The sequence below is a fragment of the Struthio camelus genome, chromosome 2, assembly GCF_040807025.1.
Source record: "Struthio camelus isolate bStrCam1 chromosome 2, bStrCam1.hap1, whole genome shotgun sequence".
Classification (NCBI taxonomy): domain Eukaryota; kingdom Metazoa; phylum Chordata; class Aves; order Struthioniformes; family Struthionidae; genus Struthio; species Struthio camelus.
In genome coordinates, this window is record NC_090943.1 from 6478640 (window position 1) to 6501719 (window position 23080).

At 47.9% G+C, this 23080-nt stretch overlaps 1 protein-coding gene across 1 annotated transcript in view; it reads right to left on the reverse strand.

Moving 5' to 3' along the window:
* The window catches only part of XIRP1 (xin actin binding repeat containing 1), a 34448-nt gene extending 14710 nt beyond the window's left edge, over positions 1-19738 (reverse strand). The window contains exons 1-4 of the mRNA XM_068934168.1: positions 19608-19738; positions 18230-18284; positions 16901-17314; positions 15196-15277 (exon numbers count right to left, since the gene is read on the reverse strand). Of these exons, the coding sequence (XP_068790269.1) occupies positions 15196-15277; positions 16901-17314; positions 18230-18284; positions 19608-19735 (679 nt within the window). The 5' untranslated portion in view covers positions 19736-19738. The remainder of the gene's footprint in view (positions 1-15195; positions 15278-16900; positions 17315-18229; positions 18285-19607) is intronic.
* Between the last annotated feature and the right edge of the window lie 3342 nt (positions 19739-23080).

Consider the following 23080-nt stretch of genomic DNA (forward strand, 5'->3'; position numbering starts at 1 on the left):
GTTAAAACAAACCCACTACCTGCTGCAGAAGGTTTCCCCCTTCGTTTGGAGGTTCATAGCTCACATTTGAGGGGGTCCTTCTGTTGCAGAGAGACATGAGGGTGGATGTGGGCCACCCTGTAGAAGAGAAAGTGAAGTCCTTGGCAATGAAGGTGCCTTGAATTTCATGGTAATTCCTTATTGTGGCCATAAGCAGCATTGAAGTGTGTGCTGAATTAGCTCTAGAGAGCTTTGAAGAGGTAGTTGGAAAATCTTCTCAGGGAATCTCTATTTTATGCTATATTGTTGAAGTGCCTTACTAAAAAGGCAAAAGGCAAGCTCCATCTGGAAACCAGAAGGTAGCAAGGCAGAGGGCTTTTGCTAAGCCTTCCAGTAAGAGCAACAGGGAGAGAGGGGCAGAGGCAGCCTAGCGAGGTTTAAAGCACAGGGAAAACCAAGCACAAGTTTCTAGCCTTTCCGGTCGGGAAAAGAAACATAAAATTCTGGCAATGGCACGGTAGCACTTGGGGTGGCCACACGCCGAAAAAATACCACTGTTTTAAAAACTACCTCCTGGACATGGCAGCGCTTTGCAGCAGCACAGGGACAGCAGCACGGACCGATAGGAGCGTAGCTGTGCTTAACCGCTTCTGCGCTGAGTGCTCAGCAGAGGCAGCCCCCTATCCCGGAGCCAGGCCAGCAGTGTTTAATTGTCCCCTCCAGCCAAGAGCGAATAATGCAGCCAAATGAAGATTTCCAGTCTACATAGTGGAAAACAGCACAACATCAGAGCCGACTACGCCTTCACCCTCTAGCTCAAATGGATGAGAGGCCACAGGACTTCTGTTTTAATGACGGATATAATTAGATACAAGGCTTTGGCTGCAGCCTTCCCCTTATCGCTTTGTTTTCTTTTTTTCCTTTTTAGCATTTTTTGCAGCACAGAGCCCCGTGCTTACTTATCTCTTCTCACAAAATTGCCTGCCGCAGAGAGGGGCTGCTCGAGCCAGCCAGGCGAGCGGCTGCCTCGGCGCGCAGAGGGCGCCTGGTCCTTCCACCCGGCTCTGCCTGATGAAACAGGCTGCTGCCACCCTCTGAATTGCTAATTATAGATAAGAGCAAAGGAACAACAGTTCGTTCTGCTAATGAGAAAGCCAGGCTGTAGCATGCTTGCAGCTAAGGGCGCCCAGGTAGCACCTGAAGCGTCTCAAGAGCTACGAGTACGCGGCACCGCTGCAAAAGCAGCCTGGGAGGGAGCCGGGGCAGGCAGGGAACCTCCCAGCTGAGGATGCTGAAGCAAAACCAAAGGACATTTTGCAGACCAGGCTAAGGACGTTATTGCCTGATCTGCTGTAGATGAGACTGAGGGCACAGAGACACAATCATCTGAGACACTTTTCTGCCTTGATGGGATGAAGGGGCCTGCTGGGATGCCTGGCATTTGTTACATGATGAGTGATGCATCCCACATGACGCTGGTTCCTGCCCCGGGGAATACAAAACCTGATACTCCAGACATTAAAGCATCCTCATGAGCTAAAATGGAAGAATGCAGTCCCTTAACGCTCCCTGCTTCTGTCCCATCCAGAGGCTGGCACAGGGGCCTGGCGGCGCCTTTGTCCGAATGAAGAATATGGGAGACGGTCCCCCCTGCTGGGCTTCAGCACAGAAATGGTCATTTGTACCAGGATCTGGCGCCAGATCAGTTTATGCCTTTCACGTGAGGGGCTGCAATTTTAGGCCTGTCTGTTGGAGCAGCTGTCGGTGTTTCTTTAGTCGTCCCCTCGTCCCATGTACTTGCAGCTCAGGGTCGGTTTACAGTCTCCTTGCCCCAGAGGCTGCGCCCTGGGTGTGCAAAGGAGGGCGGTGATTTGCGGGGACCCTTTTTAGGAAAAGAGGGTGCGGAGTGGCGACACAGGTCTCTCAGGAGCCTGCTATGCCCAAAAAGGGAGAAAAAGAAAGAAAAGGAAAAGGAAAAGAAACCCCGAAGCACTCTTGGGGCCAGAAGTGCTCCGCAATCTCCTCCCGGTGAGCAGAAATGTCCTGATTTTATAGCGCTATGCATCTGCCCCACACGGTTTGGGGGTCTTCCCTGTGCGATGGGATAAGCGACCCTTCCCATATTCCCATTGCCAAACTCGTGCCCAGATTTGCTGCTCAGAGGTTTTCACTTGTTAAGTGTAGGACTCTTTGGAGACCCCAAGCTTGAAAATCTGCGTAACATCAAACCTGAAAACTCACAATAGGGGAAAATCATTCATCATATTCATTTGTATTTGCTAGTCGTTCCTAACAGGGTAGGAAGAAGGGGAAAGGAAAGGGAACAGAGGGGAAAAGACTCTTAAATATTCGTCTAAAATTTCAGTCAGTTCCTCTGCTGCTATTGGCCATAAATCACTCAACTGCTCTGTGTCCTGCTCAAGGTAACGTTACAGGTCTCTTTCTTTTGAACCGTAACTGTTTTGCATCCGACAACCGAATCCCAGCAAGCCAGAAACAAATCACTAAAAAGCCTCTTTCCCTCTCCTTCCCCCGAGGAATCCCCATCTCTCCAGTAACAGGCAGCTCCAGCTCACTTTGCTTTCTATTTCAACCTCTAAATCCCACTAAGAAACAATATTACCCACCTGTTGGTGTCCACCACTTCTGGCGCTGGCCCTCTTTGGTAGACCAGCTCCCACCACCAACCCCAGTGAGCTACTGAGCGACTGAGTCACCTATTAAAAAAGGAAGCTGCAAGCTCAGCATCAAACTCCCCGAGCCGCCTGGCCAACCGCGTGTCATCGGCTTTGCTCCCAAAATCATTCGTCCTGAGCAAACACAGCTGCTGAGCAAAGCCCTTTGTGCTGCCGCACGCGCCCCGCTCCAGTCGGCCCGTGAAAAGGGGATTGTGTGGTGGGAACCGGGCTGCGCGGGTGAGAGGGAAAGGAAAAATCCAGAGGTGCAAGTTGTGCCACGGCCTTGCACGCCCCGTGCCGCAGGGCACAGGCGCGTTATGCTCTCAACGCCCCTGGCCACGCCACCGCTCAGCCACCGCAGGTCCCAGCGCCCAATGCCCAAAGGTCTCTAGCAGCAAAGGGACCCATGTCCCCGTGCTTCTTAGCCCAGGGGAAATTTAGGGAAGGAAATTAGGAGAGTCCTGACAGGGACTCCATTTTCCACCCCTTTGCTTATGCTGCTTTTAAATATCCCAGGCCCCAGCCTAACAGCTGGTGGGTGCACGAGACTGAGAAGGGATGGAGACGGACTGACATGGAAATACTTCTGCTTTCTCAGGGTTGCGGCACCCTGAGCTGGCGTCTTCCCAGGCATCTGGGGTATTTCAGCTATTCCCTCCTGCCTGGGTTGGGTCATGAGCTACCCCAAGTTGGACGGTCACTACCCACAGGGTCCCCTGCTTCAGGGATGTCCCTATCCTCCTCCTTCCCCCGAATCACACCGACCTCGTCCTCCCCCAGCTTCACCCCCTGCCAAAAGGGGCTCCTAAATACCGACGCCACTGCTGCTGCTGGGCTGGGGGGATTTGCACGGGTGGGTAAACACTCATAAAAGCTGGCTGAGAAACTAGTGCCGCCGCTTAATCCGTCAGCCTGTTGGCAGTGCTCGGTCAGCGGGGAAAGGTTTAAATCTCTGCACCGTCAACCTGCTCGCCGGTGGGCCGGGGCTGCCCCCGGGAACCTCTGCCGGAGAGCTGCTGCCGGCAGGAGGAGATGCTCGGAGCCTGCCCTGCCCGGGGTGAGCGGTGCTGGAAGATGCAGTGGTGGGTGCACCGGCGGTCTGGGGAGCGCAGGACGCAGGCGAGGGTTTGGGAAGGGGAGGGTCTTTCCAGTCATTTCTCTCTGGCCTTGTGACCTGCTCTTGAGGTTGCAGGGCACATTGCTAAATGCTAAAATTTCCAAAGGAGGGAGGGAAAAAGAGTGGAGGAGGCTGTGGCAGGGAGCACCTGCTGGGTTTTGGGCTGCCTCCAGGAAAGAGTGAGGACCAGCGATGCTCTGAAGCACCCTGGTTCTCGCCGGTGCTCCCTGGCTCCTGGATCAGACTGCGCTCTGTTGCAAACCACAGTGTTTTGTCTCATCTTCAGTTCCATGAAGGACAAGGAAGATCTGAAATTCAAGCTTTTCTTGCCAGGGATTGGCCAACTATATGGGAGAGTGGCAGTCATAAACATCCTTTTTTTTTTTTAAAGAAAAAGTAATCTGCTTTTTGACCATTTTGAGCTGAATTTTTTTTTTGTTATATATACATATAACTGCATCACGTAGGAAACAACCTTTAAAAGTGAAAAATAGAGACTGTCACAAATTCAGCTAACTACTCCAGGTTTAAGAATACCACTGATTACAGTCAGATTTCTAACAAAAATTATATGAATCAGCAACACTTTTTGTCTGATTCCAAACTTCCACGAGTAGACCTTGTCCTTTCAAATAAGTTTGGACAATGCCTAATACAATAGATCCCTGATTTGGAGCTGGAGGACATCTCCCATACAGATCATAAATATAATGACTAATGCACATCAAAAAAACAGAAGTCTCTTTTAGACTGCTTAAAGAAAGATTTTGCAGAGCCGACAAGCCATACGTTGCAATCATGCGAACGGCTCTGGCACATAGAGCTAACATGAATTCAGGAGTGGGAAACTGTCTGCAGAGAAAAGTGCCAGAACCAGAGGAAGGTGCTAAGCAAATAAATAAAATAAAATAATGCAATCAAAGAGCAGCTGTGGTGAAGCGGAAATAAGATTTAAAATATTATTTCATACTTTAGGGATTGTTTACTAGATTCTAGCCAAACAATTAACATTTTACATGTGTATAAAGTCACATTTGCAAATCTGGGGAAAGAAAATACAGCTACTAAAGAGTGTCTTCTTTCCAGCACTTGACTTTTAAAATAAAATCTCTTTACAATTTCCAGCACCTGTAAACTGATGGTTCACGGTCTTTAGTCACTTCTGCAAACTCTTTTGGCTCCTTAGTGTCAGCTGGACTTTCCTGTGCAGGGGGGACATCACCACCCCCAGGAGGAGACTCAGGGATATTTAGCCTCAGGCAGAGATGAGTGTCTGCCCTGAGGCAGTTCAGGGCTATTTTTGGACTTTGCAAAAATCCAGGAATGTGCAAGACACTATTCCTGGCATACAAAAAAAAAAAAAAATGCCAAGAAGCTTCACCAAGTGACAGCTGCCGGTGGCATTGCTGGTTGGGGACGGCCTTTCTGAGTGGGTCAGCTGGTGTTTGGTCTTCTCTCCTTGGAGAGGACCTTAAGCATCACCCAAGGCAACTCTCCAACTTTTGGGATACAAAGACACTAGAGAAAGCAGACGCGGCTCCCACTGCCAGCTCACAATTGCCTCTTTCTCCATCTCTCCCTGCTGTCTGCAAAGGGTTAATACATGTCGAGCGGACATTTACTAAATTGTTCCCACAGGCAGCATATGGTCGGGCATCTTGGAGCCCTCCACTGCCCTCCGACACACAGGGGATCACGCATCACCTCCCGCTCACGCCGGCACCGTTCTCGTAATGTCCAGTAACTCTTTATCTATTATTTACACAAGGAGTTTTCACTGAAATGGTGATAAACACGGGTGTCTGCCACATAGCGAGAGCTGTTCCTATTGCCCTGCTTCTCAGTTTCACCCAGGGCTGAATGCGGGCTGTAATTTTAGCCCCGGCCCGCTGCAGCCCGGGGCGCTCTACCTGCTCCCGTCGGCCTCAACATCTCGGACCTTGCAGAACCAGCCAAGCGCTGGGTAACAATTTGTGATAGCGGCCTCTAGAAAAAAAAAAAAAAAAAGAGAGAAAAAGCAATACAGAGCTGTCCACTGAAATAACCTCTCCTGGGGAGAGGGCTTTTTGGCGTGCCAGGAATACCAAGCCTTTTAAGGGAAGCCCTCTCTGATCACCGCGGCGCGATACCTTGGGAATGTCGGCGCAGGCACGAACCGTTGCAAGCGTCGCTGACGGCATGTCCCGTGCGTGGCTGAGACAAGGAGGAAAGCCAGTGGGAAAAGGAGAAAGGAAAGCCAGTGGCAGGGCTGTGACATGGATTTTTAATCTTTTTTTTTTTTTTTTTAACTGTGCTTTGGCATTTATAGGAGGCAAGGGGGGAGCTGGGCTGAGTAGGGGACTGCATCTGCATCGCATTTGAAGGATCTCTGAGACCCTGCCCTTGTTTTCTGCTCATAGCGTGGAGTTCTCAATCTATTGTCAACTCTCTGTCATTTACAGCCAAAAAATATTAGTACTCTTTTAGAAGAAACAACTACAGCCAGAAAAAAAAGTAGTATTTTTCAGAAAGAAAACCCTAACTCACTTGCAGCTACTGCGTTCCCCAGCTTTGCCGTTTGTTTCTAAAGGAGCAACCTGCCACTGAGAATATGGGGGAGGAGAGAAACGACTGACTTCAAAAGAATAAAATACTGTTTTGTACCGTACTTCAGGCAAAAAAGTCTGCTACTGTGCTCAGACCCCGATCTAGGCTTTTTTTGCCTGTGGGGAAGTATTTTTACTTCCCAGTTTCCCGAGAAGGGGGCTTCTATACCCTGTGAAATGCTGCGTCTCTTCTAAAGGGCCAAACCCAGCCCTGGAGCAGCACCCGCCTCTTGACAGTAGCATGGGTTTAGCCTGTAAACCTGAAACTTTTCAGAAAAGGATATCATCTCTGGGGATACCATCTAGAGAGGATCTTGTTCCAGGAGTAAAGTTAGCCCAAGTCTGACAGGCATGAATGTATATCCTAGGAATTTCCACTTTTATTGGACCCTTTAATTGCCACTAACGGATTATCCACAGTTCTGCCTGGCAAGAACAAGGGTTTTCATATCTTGCCTCTTCTCATGAAGTGGCATCTGTACCTGAGGAACCGGCTTCACCTCTCTTTCCCCATATCCCCTTTTTCTAATAAAAACCTGAAGCTACTTTGGATATTTTCCAGCAAAAATTTGGGTGACAATTAAAGAATGGGAGGGAAGCGATGGAAGTCACAGAACCGCTGTTGTTCTTACAGCGATCAGCAGGACGTTTGTCTCAGAAGGAAACACTAGCAACCACTGAATACATGAGCAGAAAAATGCTGCTTTCAGCTCAGACTGTCGAGGTCAGGCGCTCCGCACAGGGGCAGAGTGGCAGAATCAGGAGACTGACCTGGCCTCCTCACTCTCAGTGGTCCGTGGGACCTCTTGGCCATGACACGGGCCTTAGAGATAACTGGTTTCAGCAAACAGGTAATCAGGTATGAGACATAGGTTTCTGCTCCACCTTACAGAGCTGTGCAGCTTTTTGGAACCAGCTTTCCATACATGAACAGAAATAAAAAAAGATATTGCCATTTTAATGCTGTTAACCCGGCAGACCTCTGGGCCCTCCTGAAGGCCTTTATCTGGCTGGACAAGTAAGCAGGAATGACAAAAGTCTTTCAGTGAGTGAGCATGAACAGTCCTGAGCAACCTTTCCTCCCCTTGCCTTGGGCAGGGGCTCCGTTTCCCTCCCGGAGCAGAGCACACGGACGATGCTCAGGGACCCAAATACATTTCTCACTTTTCCCTTGACCCAGGAGAGAAGAAATTCCTAAAGAATCCTAGCCTGCCTCCTAGTCCCTAGGGATGTAGGAAGAAGCAAGAGTCATTTCCTTCTGAAGAGTCCCTGTTTCATTGCCTAGTGTGTTGTGACCAGTCCTGACACAGGTTTTGATCTGGAAGAAGTCTCCCCTTGCCCCAGTAGTGTCTGGCTTGTCTGAATCCAGTACAGACCCTCTACCCTGTTCCTGGCTACAGAGTCCCAGTAACTCACAGCACCTCTAGGGGAAGAGAGTAGGAGCTCAGGATCTGGTCCCATGAATTTATGCCTCAAAGCTAGACTCGAAAGTTTTGGGACAGAGGAAAACCATGCACGTACAAAAAGCTCTGTGTCTATTTTGAACATGCCCAAACACCCGAGACAACAGCGCTGAACCAGACAGAGGCCACAACCCGTGGTGCAGAGAGGCGGTATCATCTGCAGCACAGACCGGGATTTACCAAGCTCTGGGCTAACAAAATCCACTACTTTCCACCAGCTGCAAACGCCTCTTTCATAGTGCGAGGCACTGAGCGTCCTCATTTGTCCTGTATTTTAACATCAGTCCAAGGTTCCTGTCCATGCAATGCTTCACCCCATGTTAACCTACCCCAAAATTACTTACAGAGAGGTCATAGGAGTCCTGATAGCTGTGCCGCACCGTAGGCAGTCCCAACGGAAATCTATGTGAAACTCAGGGCCAGGCAGCCTTTAGCGTATCCTGTGGGGAGCTCTGCTCCACTGTCCTCACCCTCGATGCTGTTCACTGGCTCTCAGTGGTCTCGGACAGCTGGTTTTATCACCAAGCGCTGTGCTATGTTGAGAGGATGAACCGCATGGTCTATTTTTAGGGAAGAGTGTAGCTGCTATCCCATCAGGCTGAGTCAATCATGCGTTTTCGCAGTCCTACACAGCGGTGGGGAAAGTCTCAGGGCCTGGCTTATTTTCAGAACTTATTCATTCAAAATACCCCTTCTGTAATTTAGTACGGGATAGGGGATGCTTCCAAGCGATGGTGCAAGGGGGAGAGGCATTTCCCTGACTCATTGTCATGTCCTTAGGCTGTGATTACCACTGCGTGGCTCCCTGCGGCTCCTGTCACAGACAGTTTTAAGAGAAAAGCTGAGAAGGTGGCAGGTATTAGTTACATTTTCTGGTTCCTTATTTCTTTTCCATTTCAAGTGTTTTAGAACACGTGAATTTAGGAAAAAGAAAGCAAAATGAAGTATGTGTATAAAGAAGGACAAATGAGCTCCTTGCTTCATGAAGCCAAATTATGAAGCAAGGAGTTTCTCTCATTAAAAAAGCGTTTATTGTTCATTTAGTTTATAGATATATACGCCCATATATGTATAGTCACACATTTACTTTTCATTTCTGGAAAAAGACTCTTCAGCTAAACAGCCACAGCAGCTATTGCTTCCCTCACTAGGGCAGGAGGACTACTAGACTCATTGTCTGGGAGCACAACCTGTCAGTGAGCTGCAACCAGGTAGAAATTGCCTCCTTCCTTGCACTCCCCAACTCCGCTAATGATGCAGCACTGCTGGGAAGTGCTTTAGCCAGTGTTTGGAGAGGGGATAATAACAAAGTGCTGAGTCTCGGATGACTCTTGATATCCTCAAAGCTCAGTGGGGCGATGGCTGCTATTTTTAGCAGTTTAATGGTTCGCGCAACTGTGTGCCAGTGCTTGGGACCCTGGCCTGGCCCTGTTCATTTACAAATACAGCCACAGCCAATGACTAGGAGAATTGGGGCTTATTTTAATGGTCATTTTATTTTAACATCTTTTGCAAGGCTGGGATAGCCATACAGCTGAGAGCAAGATAACCCAGTCCGAATCAGATCCTGTTGGTCTCTCTTTGATTTACTTTTTGGACATCTTTAGGGAGCTTAAGCTTGAGTAAACCACTATGGGATGATGGAAGGAGACATGAATTTGCTGTGTCAGTACCGGAAGAGTAAATTGGAAGCTAACATCACGTGAGATAAAACACTCATTCAGAGGTGCTTAGGATAATGAAACATGGTGTTGAGGGCAAGACACTCATGTTCTTTCCCATCCAACTTATGCCCTACCAGGCAATGGGCATGCACCACAGCACCCAAAACTGGCCGTTCCCAATGCCAGACCACGTGGGCCAATTCCCAGTAGCTACACTGGAGTGGCTGGGGAGAGAGTTTAGCTGCACAGAGATGAGCCACGCTGAACCAAACATATCTGTTTTATGTACTAGCACAGAAGCCACCTTAGCCTTCCCACGACCCTGTGTACCATCAGTAATTGGGGCTGAAGGTACTTCCTTCATCTACCCTAAGCTCTTTCCACCTCCCTGTGATGTGTTTGTGCAGTCTCTAGCACAGCAAGGCCTCTATTTCAGCTGGGCTTGCTGGCACCCTGCTCACGTGAAGATCCCAGCAGCATTGTGCTGAGGGGTGGACAGGGATCCTGGTTCCCAAAGGGGCTCCATGCTCTTTGCCAGAGGACCAAGCAACTCACAGGTGCCAATTTTCCATTTTGAGAGCCTGAGTTCTTGGCTCCCTCCCTCTGAATACTATTGTGAGAGGTTTACGGAGGGCGTTAGGGAGGGCCACAAGGATCCTCCTGCCTTGCCTACAGGTATTGCTCCCTGGAGAGGGTGCTACGTATCAGCGAGACTGCTATTCCCCATGCCACAGGGAGATTTGCCCTCCAAAAATCACATCACATCCCATTGAACGGCATTGCGTCTCAACACATCATATCCAGCTCCAGATGACCATCTACTTTTACTGAGCCTCCCGAACGGACCCAGCGCCTCCCCACTCTAATAGCTCAGTTCCTTTAAATACCCTACCAGGCAATGAATTACTGCCTCCCTGCTGAGATGACAGTTTCTGCTAAGCCCTGCATCTAGGAAGACTATTACCCTCCCTCTGAAATAGTATCTTTTTCTTTGTTGCGTCTTTCAATACATGAGAAAAAGGCTAAATTAGAATGGACTGAAACGTAACTGTCTTTAGAAAAAAAATACAGCTGCTCTTGTTACTACTGCCTGCCAAGGAGGAGACCGTACAAGGCATAAGTGTTGGCTGTTAGCAAGGCACCACGGACAGTCAAGGAGGCACAGCCTGAAGCGCCCCATGCTGAGCATATCCAGCCGATGCAGTGCAGGAAAGCCAGGGATGTCGTTAGGCAGATGATAGACAGGTCCTTGATTGCCAGCCAAGCTGTGAGTCAGAGGGCTGGGAATGGCAAGCGTTGTCATATGCACCCGCTCAGGTAGCGGGGTTATTCATGAGCAGGGTGGCAGGGGAGAGTCAGCAAACACATCGGCAGACGGGGAATGGCACGCACAGCGGAGCAGGTCTTATTTATTTCATAGGGGTGGAGGTGAAGGGCAGCACACATCTGTGCAGTCGGCAGCTCCCAATGGGCACGCGTGCGTTCTTGGGGCTTGTGCATGTCTAGCAGGAACGCACAGGGCACATGCATCCATCCAGGTGGATCTCTCTCTCTTCATCTGCAATGTATAGTTGTCAGTCTGTTTGTCTAGCTATACCATACAGCAAGTGTGAACACGGGTGGTGATCTGTGTGCCTGCATTCATACTCACGGTACCTATCTCTCCGTCTGTGCCTCTCCCTTGCCCTTTGTGGGGTCCTGATCCTACTGTGCCTTCTGTGCGTGCTCCCGTCGGTGCTTTGCAAGCACCCTCCTCAGTTCCCCTGGGAGCACTCCCATGCCAGTGCACGAGATCTGGGCTGCCTGACACGTCTACAAAGCCCCCAGAGAGGTGTTTTTCTCCTCCTGTCTGGAAGGCGATAACTTATTAGAAAGCAAGAAAAGGCCTGAAAAAATCAATGGGGCATTGAGTCTTTCTGAGAAGCGCCGGGAGTGTGACAGGAAGAAAGAGCGTGCAGGGAGAAATAAGCAGCCCAAGGGACGTGAGTCTCTGTAGCGGAGCGTAGCTCTGCTCCCTCACTCGAGACCAGGCTGACACCTCCCAGGTGCCGAGAAAAGAAGACAACAAGAGCTCAGCAGGGGAAAGGCTCTTTAGGCTGGATCAGACGAGAGGTCTCTGTAATGCGTGCAGAGACTAGGACTTTCGGGAAAAGCCAAACAACAGGACTGATTTATCTGTTTTGATTGCTGCTGCCTGTAATTGGAGCCATCGTTCAGGCAGGGCACATGAGTGGAGGGTGATTAGTCCCACGTGATGACAGAGCAGTGCTGGTCCTGCCCTTGGTGACCGCGTGGGAACAGCAGGGCTGTGAACCTTTATACATTCCCATAGGAGCCCCTAAAAGCTGCCCATGACCCCTGGACCCCCGGCCAGCTATCACAGGAGGCTCGAGAAAGTGCAAGGGGAAGGAGTCTGCTGCTGGCTTATTTTTACCCTTTTTTTTTCTGGGAATCAGGAAGCTCTAGTTGGGGTAGGGGGGAGGCAGATGGATCCCATCTTTAAAATCCCAATTTTTCTTCGTGACTGAAGGCGAGAGGCATGAACCCCTGAGAGATGGATAGATTGGCTCGTTACAGGAGACCGGACATTCAATTCCCTGTTGTCACGCTCATGCAAAGTCACTGCTGAAAGGGAAATGAGCTTTTGAGAATGATTTCTAAGTGCAGGAGCCTGTATCATCGTGAGTGCCAGAGCTGCCTTGAACTTAGAGCCACCTGGGACGGAAGCTGAACCTTTTGTCTGAAAGCAGGGCGGCTCCTTGGGTGCTGGCTGCCGGGTCCCAGGCTGCAGGGAGACTCAGAGTGACACCCTCCCTCCATCCCTGGGCCTGAGATGTGGTGTCCAGCAGCTGCTGTACAGCGGCGTACGGACTGAGGCCAGGGTTGGGACTGGAGGGAGATGGCTTTGTTGTCACTAGATGGCACCGCACCCCTTTGCAGGAGAAGCTGTGGGTGCTGCAGCAGACAGGGGAGGCCAGCCATCCCATGCCAGGCGAGCATTGCAATCAAATGCAGCTCTCCCCGCATCGGGGACAGGGGACCTGACCGCACAGGAGAGGCAGCGGGTCGTTTCTGTGCTCTCCTTGGCTGTCTCACCTCTGTGGGCTTCAGAAAATCCCCATGGGTAGAGTTTCAAATGAATGCAGAACAGCGAGGGGGAAGGGGAGGAGAGAATTAAATGCATTTTGGAGGCAGCTCTGTAATTTGTAGTCACGTCAGATTCCCATTTCATCTTTGCACGGCACTGAGGTAGCATCCTCGTGTGCCCTTCAGCTGAAAGCACTGAATAATGGAGCTATATTAATACATACATGCAGAAGCGTATATATGTGTGTGAGCCAGGGGAATGGCATGCCCACACGCAAGCCCCTCTCTTCTATTTCTTGGCTGTGATTCTCATTTCCCTCGTTGCCAAAATTCATCTAGTAGTTGTTAATTTTTAAACCCAGTGTGCTCAAGAGACTGCACCTACAGTAAATTAGCTGGTGTCTTCTGCTGTTTAATATTAAAGGACTCAAGCTTCCACTGTTTCCCTTTGGGAAAATGGTTCCTTGATTTACCGCCTTCCTTCTTCGTAAGTATTTTGTGATATTGTGTAAGTCTTCCGCTGCTCAGTTTAATCTCATTATTGCTAACTATAGACTCTCAGACCCTTTTAATCACTGACGTCCTTCGTGACAGCTTTCTCCGGATCAGCTTGTATTCTCAGTGCAGCCAGGGTTGTTGCCTGGTGGGTGATGGTTTAGCTGCTTGGGAAGATGGGCTTTCCGAAGGAGCATATCCAGCTTTTTCCTCTGAGAAATGCTCAGGACTCCCTCAGTGTCCCGGAGGTGACTAAGCCATATCTGGAAAGAGGTACAGCAGCTGATGCTTTGACTTCACGTGTCATTATTCAGCAGTGAACCATTGCACGGACATGCATTTGCTGATAAGCCAAATGCCAGGCAGCAGAGTTGTGTTGGACACTGCCAAGCTGTTGTCCTCCACAACACTGAGGCCCAAATTAGAGCCTGAGAAATGTCCTCAGTGCTTAAGTTTATAACACTGCGTGGCTTCAAAGCATCCTGGATGCCTTCCCCATCCCAGGTCACTATATCACCTGGGCTTCTGCTCCTCAGCCTTGGGAGAAGGCCTGTGGGATTGTCCCTGCGAGAGGGTGAGGAGGCTCCTGTAGCAGACCTGCGTTGCTCGCTGCAGGGTATGCGGAGCACTGATGTCTCTCTCACTCCATACGAATGACCGAGAATAGCTTGTGTCTAGGTGTGTACAAGCCTTGTCCCAGAAGAGATATGGGACAGCTCTCTCATGGACATCTTCAGAAAGCATTGCAAGTCCAGCATTCGCATCAAAGGTAGCCATTGTATTGCCAGTCCCCTTCCGGGCTGTGTTTGCCACCCCAGAAGGACCCCCCTTCCAGGTGGAGTCTAGCCCTACCAAAGGATCAGTGCTAGAAATGACAGGAGGTCTTTGCTCTTGCAATGGCTTTGACTCAGGGACTGGAGAACAGTGTAAAGCTCTAAGTTAGACAGTGATTCATCATTCATCAGCCAGAGAAAAAGATGTCCCTAATGGTGTAAAAGGAACAATGCAGCTAATGCTGTGACCCTATTTAGCAAGACAGCGTGGCAACTTCACATGTTCTGATATTAAAAAAAAGCAACATCAAATTTATGGAAAATATAGGTCCTTCGTTTACCTATGTGCTCATGTGAGATACCTATTTCCTATGTAGCTATGTAATTAAATACTGTGTCTCAATTCCAGGCAGCGTGTGATTTTTTTTTCTTGTGGGAAAGAAAAGGAAGGAATGGAAAGGAAAGGGAAAAACTCTGGACAGCTGGATATGGGATCCCTGGATTCCAGACTGAGGTCTAAAGCAGGCAGGGTGGTCTGCCTTGTCCCAAATCCAGCCATTATGGGATTGCAAGAGAGTGTTTCTTTTTTGTCCCAAATCTGTGAAACATTCCTGGCAGAGAGTTTTGGTAAAATTCAATCCTTTCCCACACAAGGCTTCAGCTTGGATGTCTCAGTGTTCACAGAGGCCGCTTGCCCTGAAATATTCCTGACTGCTGTAGTGCCAGTGATATCATATCATTAGGGATCACTTACATATTCTATCTGAAGCCAAGGATGGTGTCTGATACACCACTGCTGCCAAATTCAAAAAGGAGTCCAGTCAGACTCCTTAGTTAGGTAAGCCTCTCCCCAGAGAGCCTTTCCATTTTCCCGCCCTCAAGGCTGAGGTGCAGGGAGAAATTACTCATCCCAAGCGAAACATGGACGTGCTTATGCCCTTGTGCTTGATACAAGCTATTTTTAAAAGTTGAAATAACAGCATGTGGACAGTCAACATGGCTCTGTGGACTCATCAGTGGCCCAGACCCGAGCTGCTTTGGGCTTTGCCAGCTCTATGCAACGGGTGGATGGGCCCATTTTGGACTGGAAGGAGTACAGCTGCAGTTATGTGGTTGCCTGATCTCCTCATTGCACTCCCTGTCCTCAGCCGCACTCCTGAACAGTCAGCTCTGGCAGTACCCACGCGACATGCAGACAGGACCAGAATCACTCCACCAGTCTCTGCTCTCCATTACAGGTTAGGTGGGAAACACAACTTCCCCCACGGACCAAAGATGCCCCTTCCCAGTTGCAGCTACAGAGCTGGCACTAGAGTAGCAATGATGACCAGGAAGCAAAATCAATTCAACTCACAGCTTCTGCCCATGGCTGAGTCAAAGGCTGTCTCTGGTATCATGGAGATAATGGCCTGTTTGTCGCTGGGGAGCTTCCCTTCCTGTGTGGGAATGACAACAGGTAAGCAATTAGATCTCCATAAACAGTTAAATTCCCATAAACAGAGGAGAGGAACCAGGTAAAGCCCCAGTGTGGGGAAGGCAACTGCACCAGAAAGTTTCCAGAGGTGAAGGTGTCCCTGACATTGCCTCCATGTACTGGGCTTGGTTTGGCCTTTCTCCCTGTAGACCTAACCACGGCCTTGACTTTGCTCGTTCTTTCCAAGCACAGTGCTTCACAGGTCCTTGGGCGTAGCATCCATCTCTTCAGAGAGAAGTGGCAGTTTCTCTAACCACCCAACATTTTTTAGGCCACCATGGCTGATTTCTCTTTCTCGGTCAGGTTTATCCGTTTATTTCTTTTACCTGTCCCCACAGTGATTTTGGTTTCTCAAGCTCAGTAATGATCAATGTTGTCCTTCACAGCACCCCCTGGGAAGCAACCAGACCGCCCTGCGGAGCAGTAATCACCGGGGCAATACCATATAGCAATGAAATGTCCCTGACCATGTCAGAGAGGATCTTGCCCAGATTTAGTATTACTGATGCTAATGACCTCGTGGGACTCTCTTGTTTGCTGGATGTAGGTCCCTGTAGATCTCTTTTCTATTTCTACTAACTCCTTCACTCTAGAGGTCTTGGACCACTGCCCTGTTGTGTTTGCATTGATAAGGGCTACAGATCACAGACCTATGTGTGCTTGCAGGTGATGTCCTCTCTGCTCATAGCTCTCAAGAGAGCAGGGAGGCGGATGCTGCGCAGCCTCAATTAAGTGCCTGTCCTCGGGGGCACCCTGAGTGCGTTCCTCCTGCCTTTTTTCCCAGTTATCAGAGGAGGGATTGTTGCAAGGAATAGCCTATTGAAAATACGACCTGTGCTCCTGATAACAGACAGCATTAAATCACTCAGAGATGGATGGGATTAGAGGTACACTATGTCAGAGTACAGAAAGAGAAAAGGATGTTTAGACTGAGAGGACTGGGTCAAGGAGATGTGTTGTTGTGTCTGGTTAGAGTAACAGCACTGGAAGCTAGTTTAGGCTGCAGATGACATTATCAATTTGTTCCTGCTGGTAGATATCGCCTGATTCTAGACAACATTAACTGCTTGCATGAACGGGCACCATTTCCATCTTATTTGATGCTTTATTATTTAATGGTAGGATCAAGTCTGTCTTTCACTCATCACAGCAAGTGGTACCCCTATTCCACTGGACACTGTGGCATTGCAGAACGTGGCCCAAGGGAAACCCAGCATGTGTTTGGTGACTTGGTGGTGTGTCTGCCAGCTTTTAACAGCTTAGGAAGAGGGGTACCCTCCATGCCACGGGGCGGTAATGTGCAAAGGGGCCAGGGTTTTTGGTGGTAGGCTCTTCTGCTCACCTGCACCATGCCCAGGAGCAAGGTCTATCCTGACAGGTAGCTCTGGTTTCACAACACAGGTCCACATTGAAACTAGCTCTCCTTCCCTAGCTATGGTTGCTGCTCCACAGGGCTCCTCTCAGGCCCAGGGGAAACAGTGGATGATGAACCACCAACACGAAGCACAACCATTCATAAGCACGAATCTGGATACCCAAAGAAAACAGATTTTGGAAGTACTTTGGAAGAATAGCACTCATTAACCTTTGCTGTGGACTCTTTCCACGTGATGGTGGCAGGACTCCGTTGTGCCTTCCTCTGGTTGCCCTGAAGAGACGAAGAGAAGGATGGATCTTTACAGGGTTTTCTCTCTCTGCTCATCAGGGGCTGGATTGTTGTCATGATCCTGGTGTCAGCCTCCCTCTTCCTCAAGATGCCATTGGGAGATGCTGTCTTGAGCAGAGTAGAAGATAAAGTCTTACTCCTTGGAGTGGCTTTAGGGGTGTCACAGCTGGTCAGGAGCCCTCTGAAATTCCTCTTTGTTAGGCTGATGTTATGCATGGGAAGATGCTCCATGGACTTGCTTCTGGAAGCGTCATTAGGATGGTTTTGAGTTAAGGCACATTTTTTTCCTACTGGATCGTCATTAATCTGTGATAGATGTCCTCTCTCCATGAGCTAAAACAAAACAAAACAAAACAAACCTCAGAATAGGCTTGTATCTAACTTCCGTAAGAAAGCCACTACAATATTAATTTCTTACATTTCTATTGCAAGTATCACATCTGTTAGTCTTTAAATCTCAGGATGAAAGGGTTTTTCATCACTTTATGGTCTGTGTTCCTTGGAATAAATCTCAGGGGCACGATTTAAAAACATTCTAGCCCTTTCCGAACTGTGGCAGAGGTTTCTATCTTGCCTATTTCCTATGTGTCTCCCTGATTTGTCCACAGTCACGTAAGCCTTAGAGTAGAAAAAGTGTGACCGCTGGTTGTCTTCCCTCTCAGACCAGAGCTAGGAGCTAAATCTATTCATGAACTTGATGTCTAAGTCCCATTACAATTAAAAGACCCAGGAAAGTGATTTCCTTACCCTGGGGTACATAATTTCATTTAGTAGGTAGTTAGTGTCATTTGAAATGCACACGTGGGTTGACCACCCACACAGCCTCCAGCTGCTGCAGCAACAGGGCAGAGATGCCCCAGTGTCGCATTTGTCAGCCCAGTGTGGATGTCTAGGTGCCTTAATATCTTTGGGTGCTTTCATTTCAGGCTGAGTACTTCCTTCACTTTCTAACCACTAAATCCTCTTTGAGGGCCTTCCATAAGGCTCTGCCCCTGTGATTTGTTAAGTTCAGAACAATCTGAAGGTAATAAAAGAAGTTTTCATCCCATTATGCAGCAACTTTTATAAGTAAGCCCATCTGGATACCTTTTGGGGGAGGGGCAGATTCTGACCTACCCTGAGATATCCTCAGAACAGCACCTGCAATTGAGAAAAAAAGCATGCTTTTTGGGCTCCCGTTGCTAAGAACTGGAGCATTCTGCTGTCAGGACATGCTCTGTCAACCTCATCTGAGCCTTTGGCTCTCACCTTGGGATGTTCTTGCTTTGACATGTTGCTTTCACAGTCCAAGATGCTCTGGTACCTGCAGGGGACATAGGAGAGAGCAGCTTAGTCCGTTTTTAGCCAGGACGTTTAGGACTTTTGTTTGTTTGCTTGTTTTGTTTTCCTGCAGTGTGCAGGATCTTTCTGTCTCCCCCTACCCTCTGGAAAATATCAGGCCCAACTGACTTCAAAGGTAGTCTCTAGGGGTGAGAGAAATTTGAAAAATCCTCCAAAGAGACCTGACTTTAAATCTAATGGGTTAGTTTGGTAGAGCGTCACTGGATCCAGTGCGAGCCCTCCCCTCCTCCTCCCACGCTCTGAGCCCAGTGCAAACACGTCCCTGGAGCGCACTATCTCCCCATTGGTGAAGGGGAGAGGATCTGCTGGGGGTTGTGTTAGTTGAAAGTGGTGTCTTACTGCATTTGGTGATACGTGGCTTGCTTCTGGAGTCAGACTTTCCAGAAGGTTGAGACGTTGTTAATTTATTTAGCTTTAACATAATATTAAGGGGTTTAGCAAGTCAATGACTGCCCTATCATAACAGCAGTGACAAGTGAGATCTCTGCAGAAGGAAAGAAACCAACCTCCTTCTCTTCTTTGCTGTGGCGGTACACGTTCATCTCTCTCTCTAAAGACCTCAGTCCGATAGGTGACTTCTTTTTACAGTGAAAACTGACTAAATTCAGGATATTCAGAACTAAGCTGTCCCTAGGGGAAGTTCAAGAGACAGTCTTGACAGCTGCTCTTTCACCTCCACGTTAAGTGAGATGAACCGCCAGTACCATTGCTAATCTTATTTGTTTCACTCTTGGCACTGTTGCGGTCTAATCTCAGTTATGGGTTGTAACCAAAAGGGAAAACAGCCCTTAAAGGGCTTGGGTTGAAATATGACTCTCCCTGGAGCATTTTGGTTAGAAACAGTTGATGAGAAACTGGAAGGGGATGAGAAGTCTACATTTCTCTTGTCCCCTCACAAGTAACTCTCTCCAACATTTGCTGGTTTCCTTAGTGGCACCTTAGAGACTATCAGTGTTAAAAGCTTTAATTCCCCACCTGTGAATGCTCCAGTCATCAAGGTCGAGGGTAAATTCTTCTATGTGTCATTGCATTTGGGTAGTTTTGTCAAGTAGGTCTGGCTTTTAAATCAGGACTGGTCTACCGTGACTAAATAATGTATCAATAATATATAATAGCTAGAGGCACTTATGACAGAAAAGTACCTGCCTCTAGCTCAAGACCTGACCTGCTGGGAAGCTTTTCTTGGGAAAGAGCTTATCTGAGTGAGATCTGTCTGTTATGGAGGTGGGAGAGGGAAGAATGCACCCTGGAAACCCCCAGCTCTGATAGCAGATTAACCACTCACCTGGCCACCAGTTCAGAGACAGACATAGATTTTCTCAGAGGAACTGCTCTGCGCTCTAGACGGCTGCTTGGGGAACGGCACAGAACAGGGAAGGACTGAGCTGGCCTCAGCTTCTCAGCTTTTTCCATGTTCTCTGTCTGCTGGCATCAGAGTAAGAGAGTAAAAGTTGAGGTGCTGGATCGGAAGACGCGAGAGAGAAAGGCCAAGGTTTAGTGCATTCATCTCCCCTCACAGGGAGAGTGCAGAAGTAAAGAGCTGTGGAACAAATTCTGTCCTCGCTGATATATCTGCAAACCTCATCAAATAAGCTCACTTTTAAAAAGTAAAATAAGGTTAAAGAAGATGCTATTTAAGTGAAATTACGCCTAATAATTTCAGGAATTATTGTACTAGGTGGGCAGGGGAGACAGATTCCAGCAAATTTCCCCCCACATCAGAACCTAGCTTGCGATCCTAGCTCAGTTCCTCGTGCATAGGAACTGAATCTTTTTCACCTCTGACTATCATTTCTCTTATTCTCTTCAATCTCCCAGTCCGTCTCTATCATAGAGAAGGGGAAAGAACTGGAAGATTTACCTTTAAATCATTTAATAAATGATTTGATAATGATTTGATGGAAGTTCTGGATGTGCATTGTTGGATGAAATTTTCTTATATTTCTAATGTTGCATAGACCTCAACGAGCCCTGAATTCAGGCAGTATCTGGAGGATTAATGACCTCTCAGCCTCATCTGCCAGAAGTGTTTTTGCTTTTGAGGCTTCAGAAATGCACAGCAGAAGACTCAGGCATTGGATCTGCAGTGAATGATCTGACACGTGGAAGTACATTAGGTCTTCTGAGGTTCGGTTTCTGAATTTAGTTAGAGCTCTAGGGACCTACAAGTTATATATAATAACTCAGGGACCTACAAGTTATATATAATAACTCTCTAGTTACTGATATAGGCATACAACCTATGGGATTATCAGATATATGTATTTAGATTTCGGATGTATATGTTTCAAAAGCCACGTTGCTTGCAAAATATGTTTCGTAATCAATTTCTATCCTACTGGCCTGAATGTTGAACTGTGGCCGTCACTATTGTCCACCCCAGCTTTTGGTGGTCCAGTTCCAGACACGCTCAGGAGGGGCAGATTTTCTGGGAGATCGGTGTGACATTCAGCATTTTATGAATCTCTGCTTCCCCTTTCATGCCTTTAAGACATCTACAGTCAAGATCAGAGGGAAGGAGATGTATTCCTTACTAGCCACTTTAGAAATTTCCCTTTTTATTTTCCAGGTCATTTCAGTTGAACCTCACAATGCTACGGAAGAGATAGATTTATTAGATCGCAGACTCCCACCTCCCACAGTCCAGTGATTATTTATTATTTTTGTGGTGATATCTAATCTTAAATAATTCCGGGAGAAGAACCCTTGAGGGATTTACTTCACAGCAGAATGAACCTGTGGGAAAGCGTTCCTATTTATGTTCCTATTTCCTTAAATGTAGCAGGAATGGAAGATTGAAAGAGTCTTCTCAGCCCACCCTGAATGGTTCTCTCAGTCATCACAGCATCCCCCGGTTGCTAAGGATTTACAGGATTTTTCTGATGTTAATTCATTCCATTTTCTGTGATCTGGAAAGTTATTTGTGTAAAATCACTTACGTGCTAGAGTGCTTCCTTCCACTCGAGACTTGCCATTTGATAGTCTCCTTGGAGCTCTTCACTACCACGCTTCCGATTCTTTCTTCTCTCCCCCTTCTTTACAAGACGGGAGGCAAAGTCCCTTGGCAAAGCTGCAATTAAATATTAAAAGCTGATGTGCGAACGGGGCTGGTGTGAACTTAAAAGCTGGCACCGCAGAGCAGAACAGATCAGGCCTCCTCGTGGCTCCTGTCAGCCTGTTGTCAACTGATAAAATCTCATTCTTCTCTATAAAAACACGGTGCAAATTCAGATTCCAGCTGGGGCACTCATAGCCATCTAGATCCAAAGCTAGGTTCTGATCTGGGGGGGAAATTTGCTGGAATCTGTCTCCTCTGCCCACCTGGTGCAACGAAAACTGTTTTCTGGAGGAAGGTGCCTGTCACCTCGCCTTTCTCTCACACGTGGAGTTTGCTGACCCCTCAGAGCCAGCCACGAGGACCAGGAGACTCCAGTGATCCCTACTTTTTCCCCACAATTTGTAAGTGGTCCTGTTTATTTTTGATGAGTTTGGCCCAGTGAAAATGAAAGGGGGGGCCAGGCCTTAAGGGAGGCAACGTCCAGAGAAAACGAATTTAAATGCTTCGCTCTTAGGGGCAAGGAAGGGCAGAATTGTCTGAGGAGATCCAATTTAGGTAAAATCTAAGTCTGATTAAAGTCAAAGTTTGACAAAGGTGACCTCTTAGCCCTCTCATAAAGCATCGTGATCACAAACAGAACTGCTTTTATACCTAACAATAACTGCTTTTCTATGAAGTTCTTTCTGGGGGTTTATCCTGTGCACGCTGGAAAGTTGATCAAGCCACAAAGCTGGTGCTTGAACAAGAGCAGATAATACTGTGCTGGCTGAGGGTGGTTTATAATGAACAAGAAGTGCTGCATTTAACGTCAAAAGCTGGAAAATCATTTACCCAGAAATGTCTTAGCTAAGCAAGAAACCTTTGATACGAGGAGTGAGTGAGTTAGGGTAAGCCACAGAACTGGGTATATAAACTGACCCTGTCTCTGTTATTATTTCATAAAATAGTAACTTGCACTTCTACATGTCCCAATTCAAATCTTACTGGAGCAAGTGGAAAAGTCACTGTCAAGCTTTTATTCAAGCACCTGAAAAACAACGGAGAGACATTAATGATTTTAATTCCACATCCAATGGGTAAAGCGAGTGTGATTTTATGCTCATTTTATCGGTTGTGTTCATTACAGAAGTGCCTAAGGATCAACTTAGAGCACAGCCTTGGCTTTGTACATGCACAGATTTGAACCAGACTTGAACCCCTTACTCTTCTCCTGTGCTCCCAGGGTGTCTGTGACCTTCTGGATGTTTCCCGCTGAGCAGGATTCAGTTCTCGTAGGATTGTGTAGGATGCCCTATACCATAATGGGAAAACACCAACCACTTAGGTAGCTATTGGACCATCAAGACAAACCTAATGGAAGTTAGAAGGATTTTTAGTTGCGTGGGCAAAACCAAGGCTCTGGAACTGGGTTGCTTCCTTGTTAGTTATTTAATTTAGAGAAGGAAGGACTGGGTTGAGAGCATGAAACAATGAATATTGCAGCCCAGCCAAAAGTGAGTAATAGAGGCTGCTCAAAGACCCATGAATTATTGCAGGGACTACTGCCATCCTGTTCCTTTCACCATAAAAAGGCTGCATGAAACTATTCTCTGAAAAGTTCTAAGGCATATTCACTAGATCAAGTGCATTTTGAAAACTGTTTTTTCCAGGATTGTGGTAGTTAGGCTTGTCCCTCAGCTACTGTCTCTACTGAGGGCATT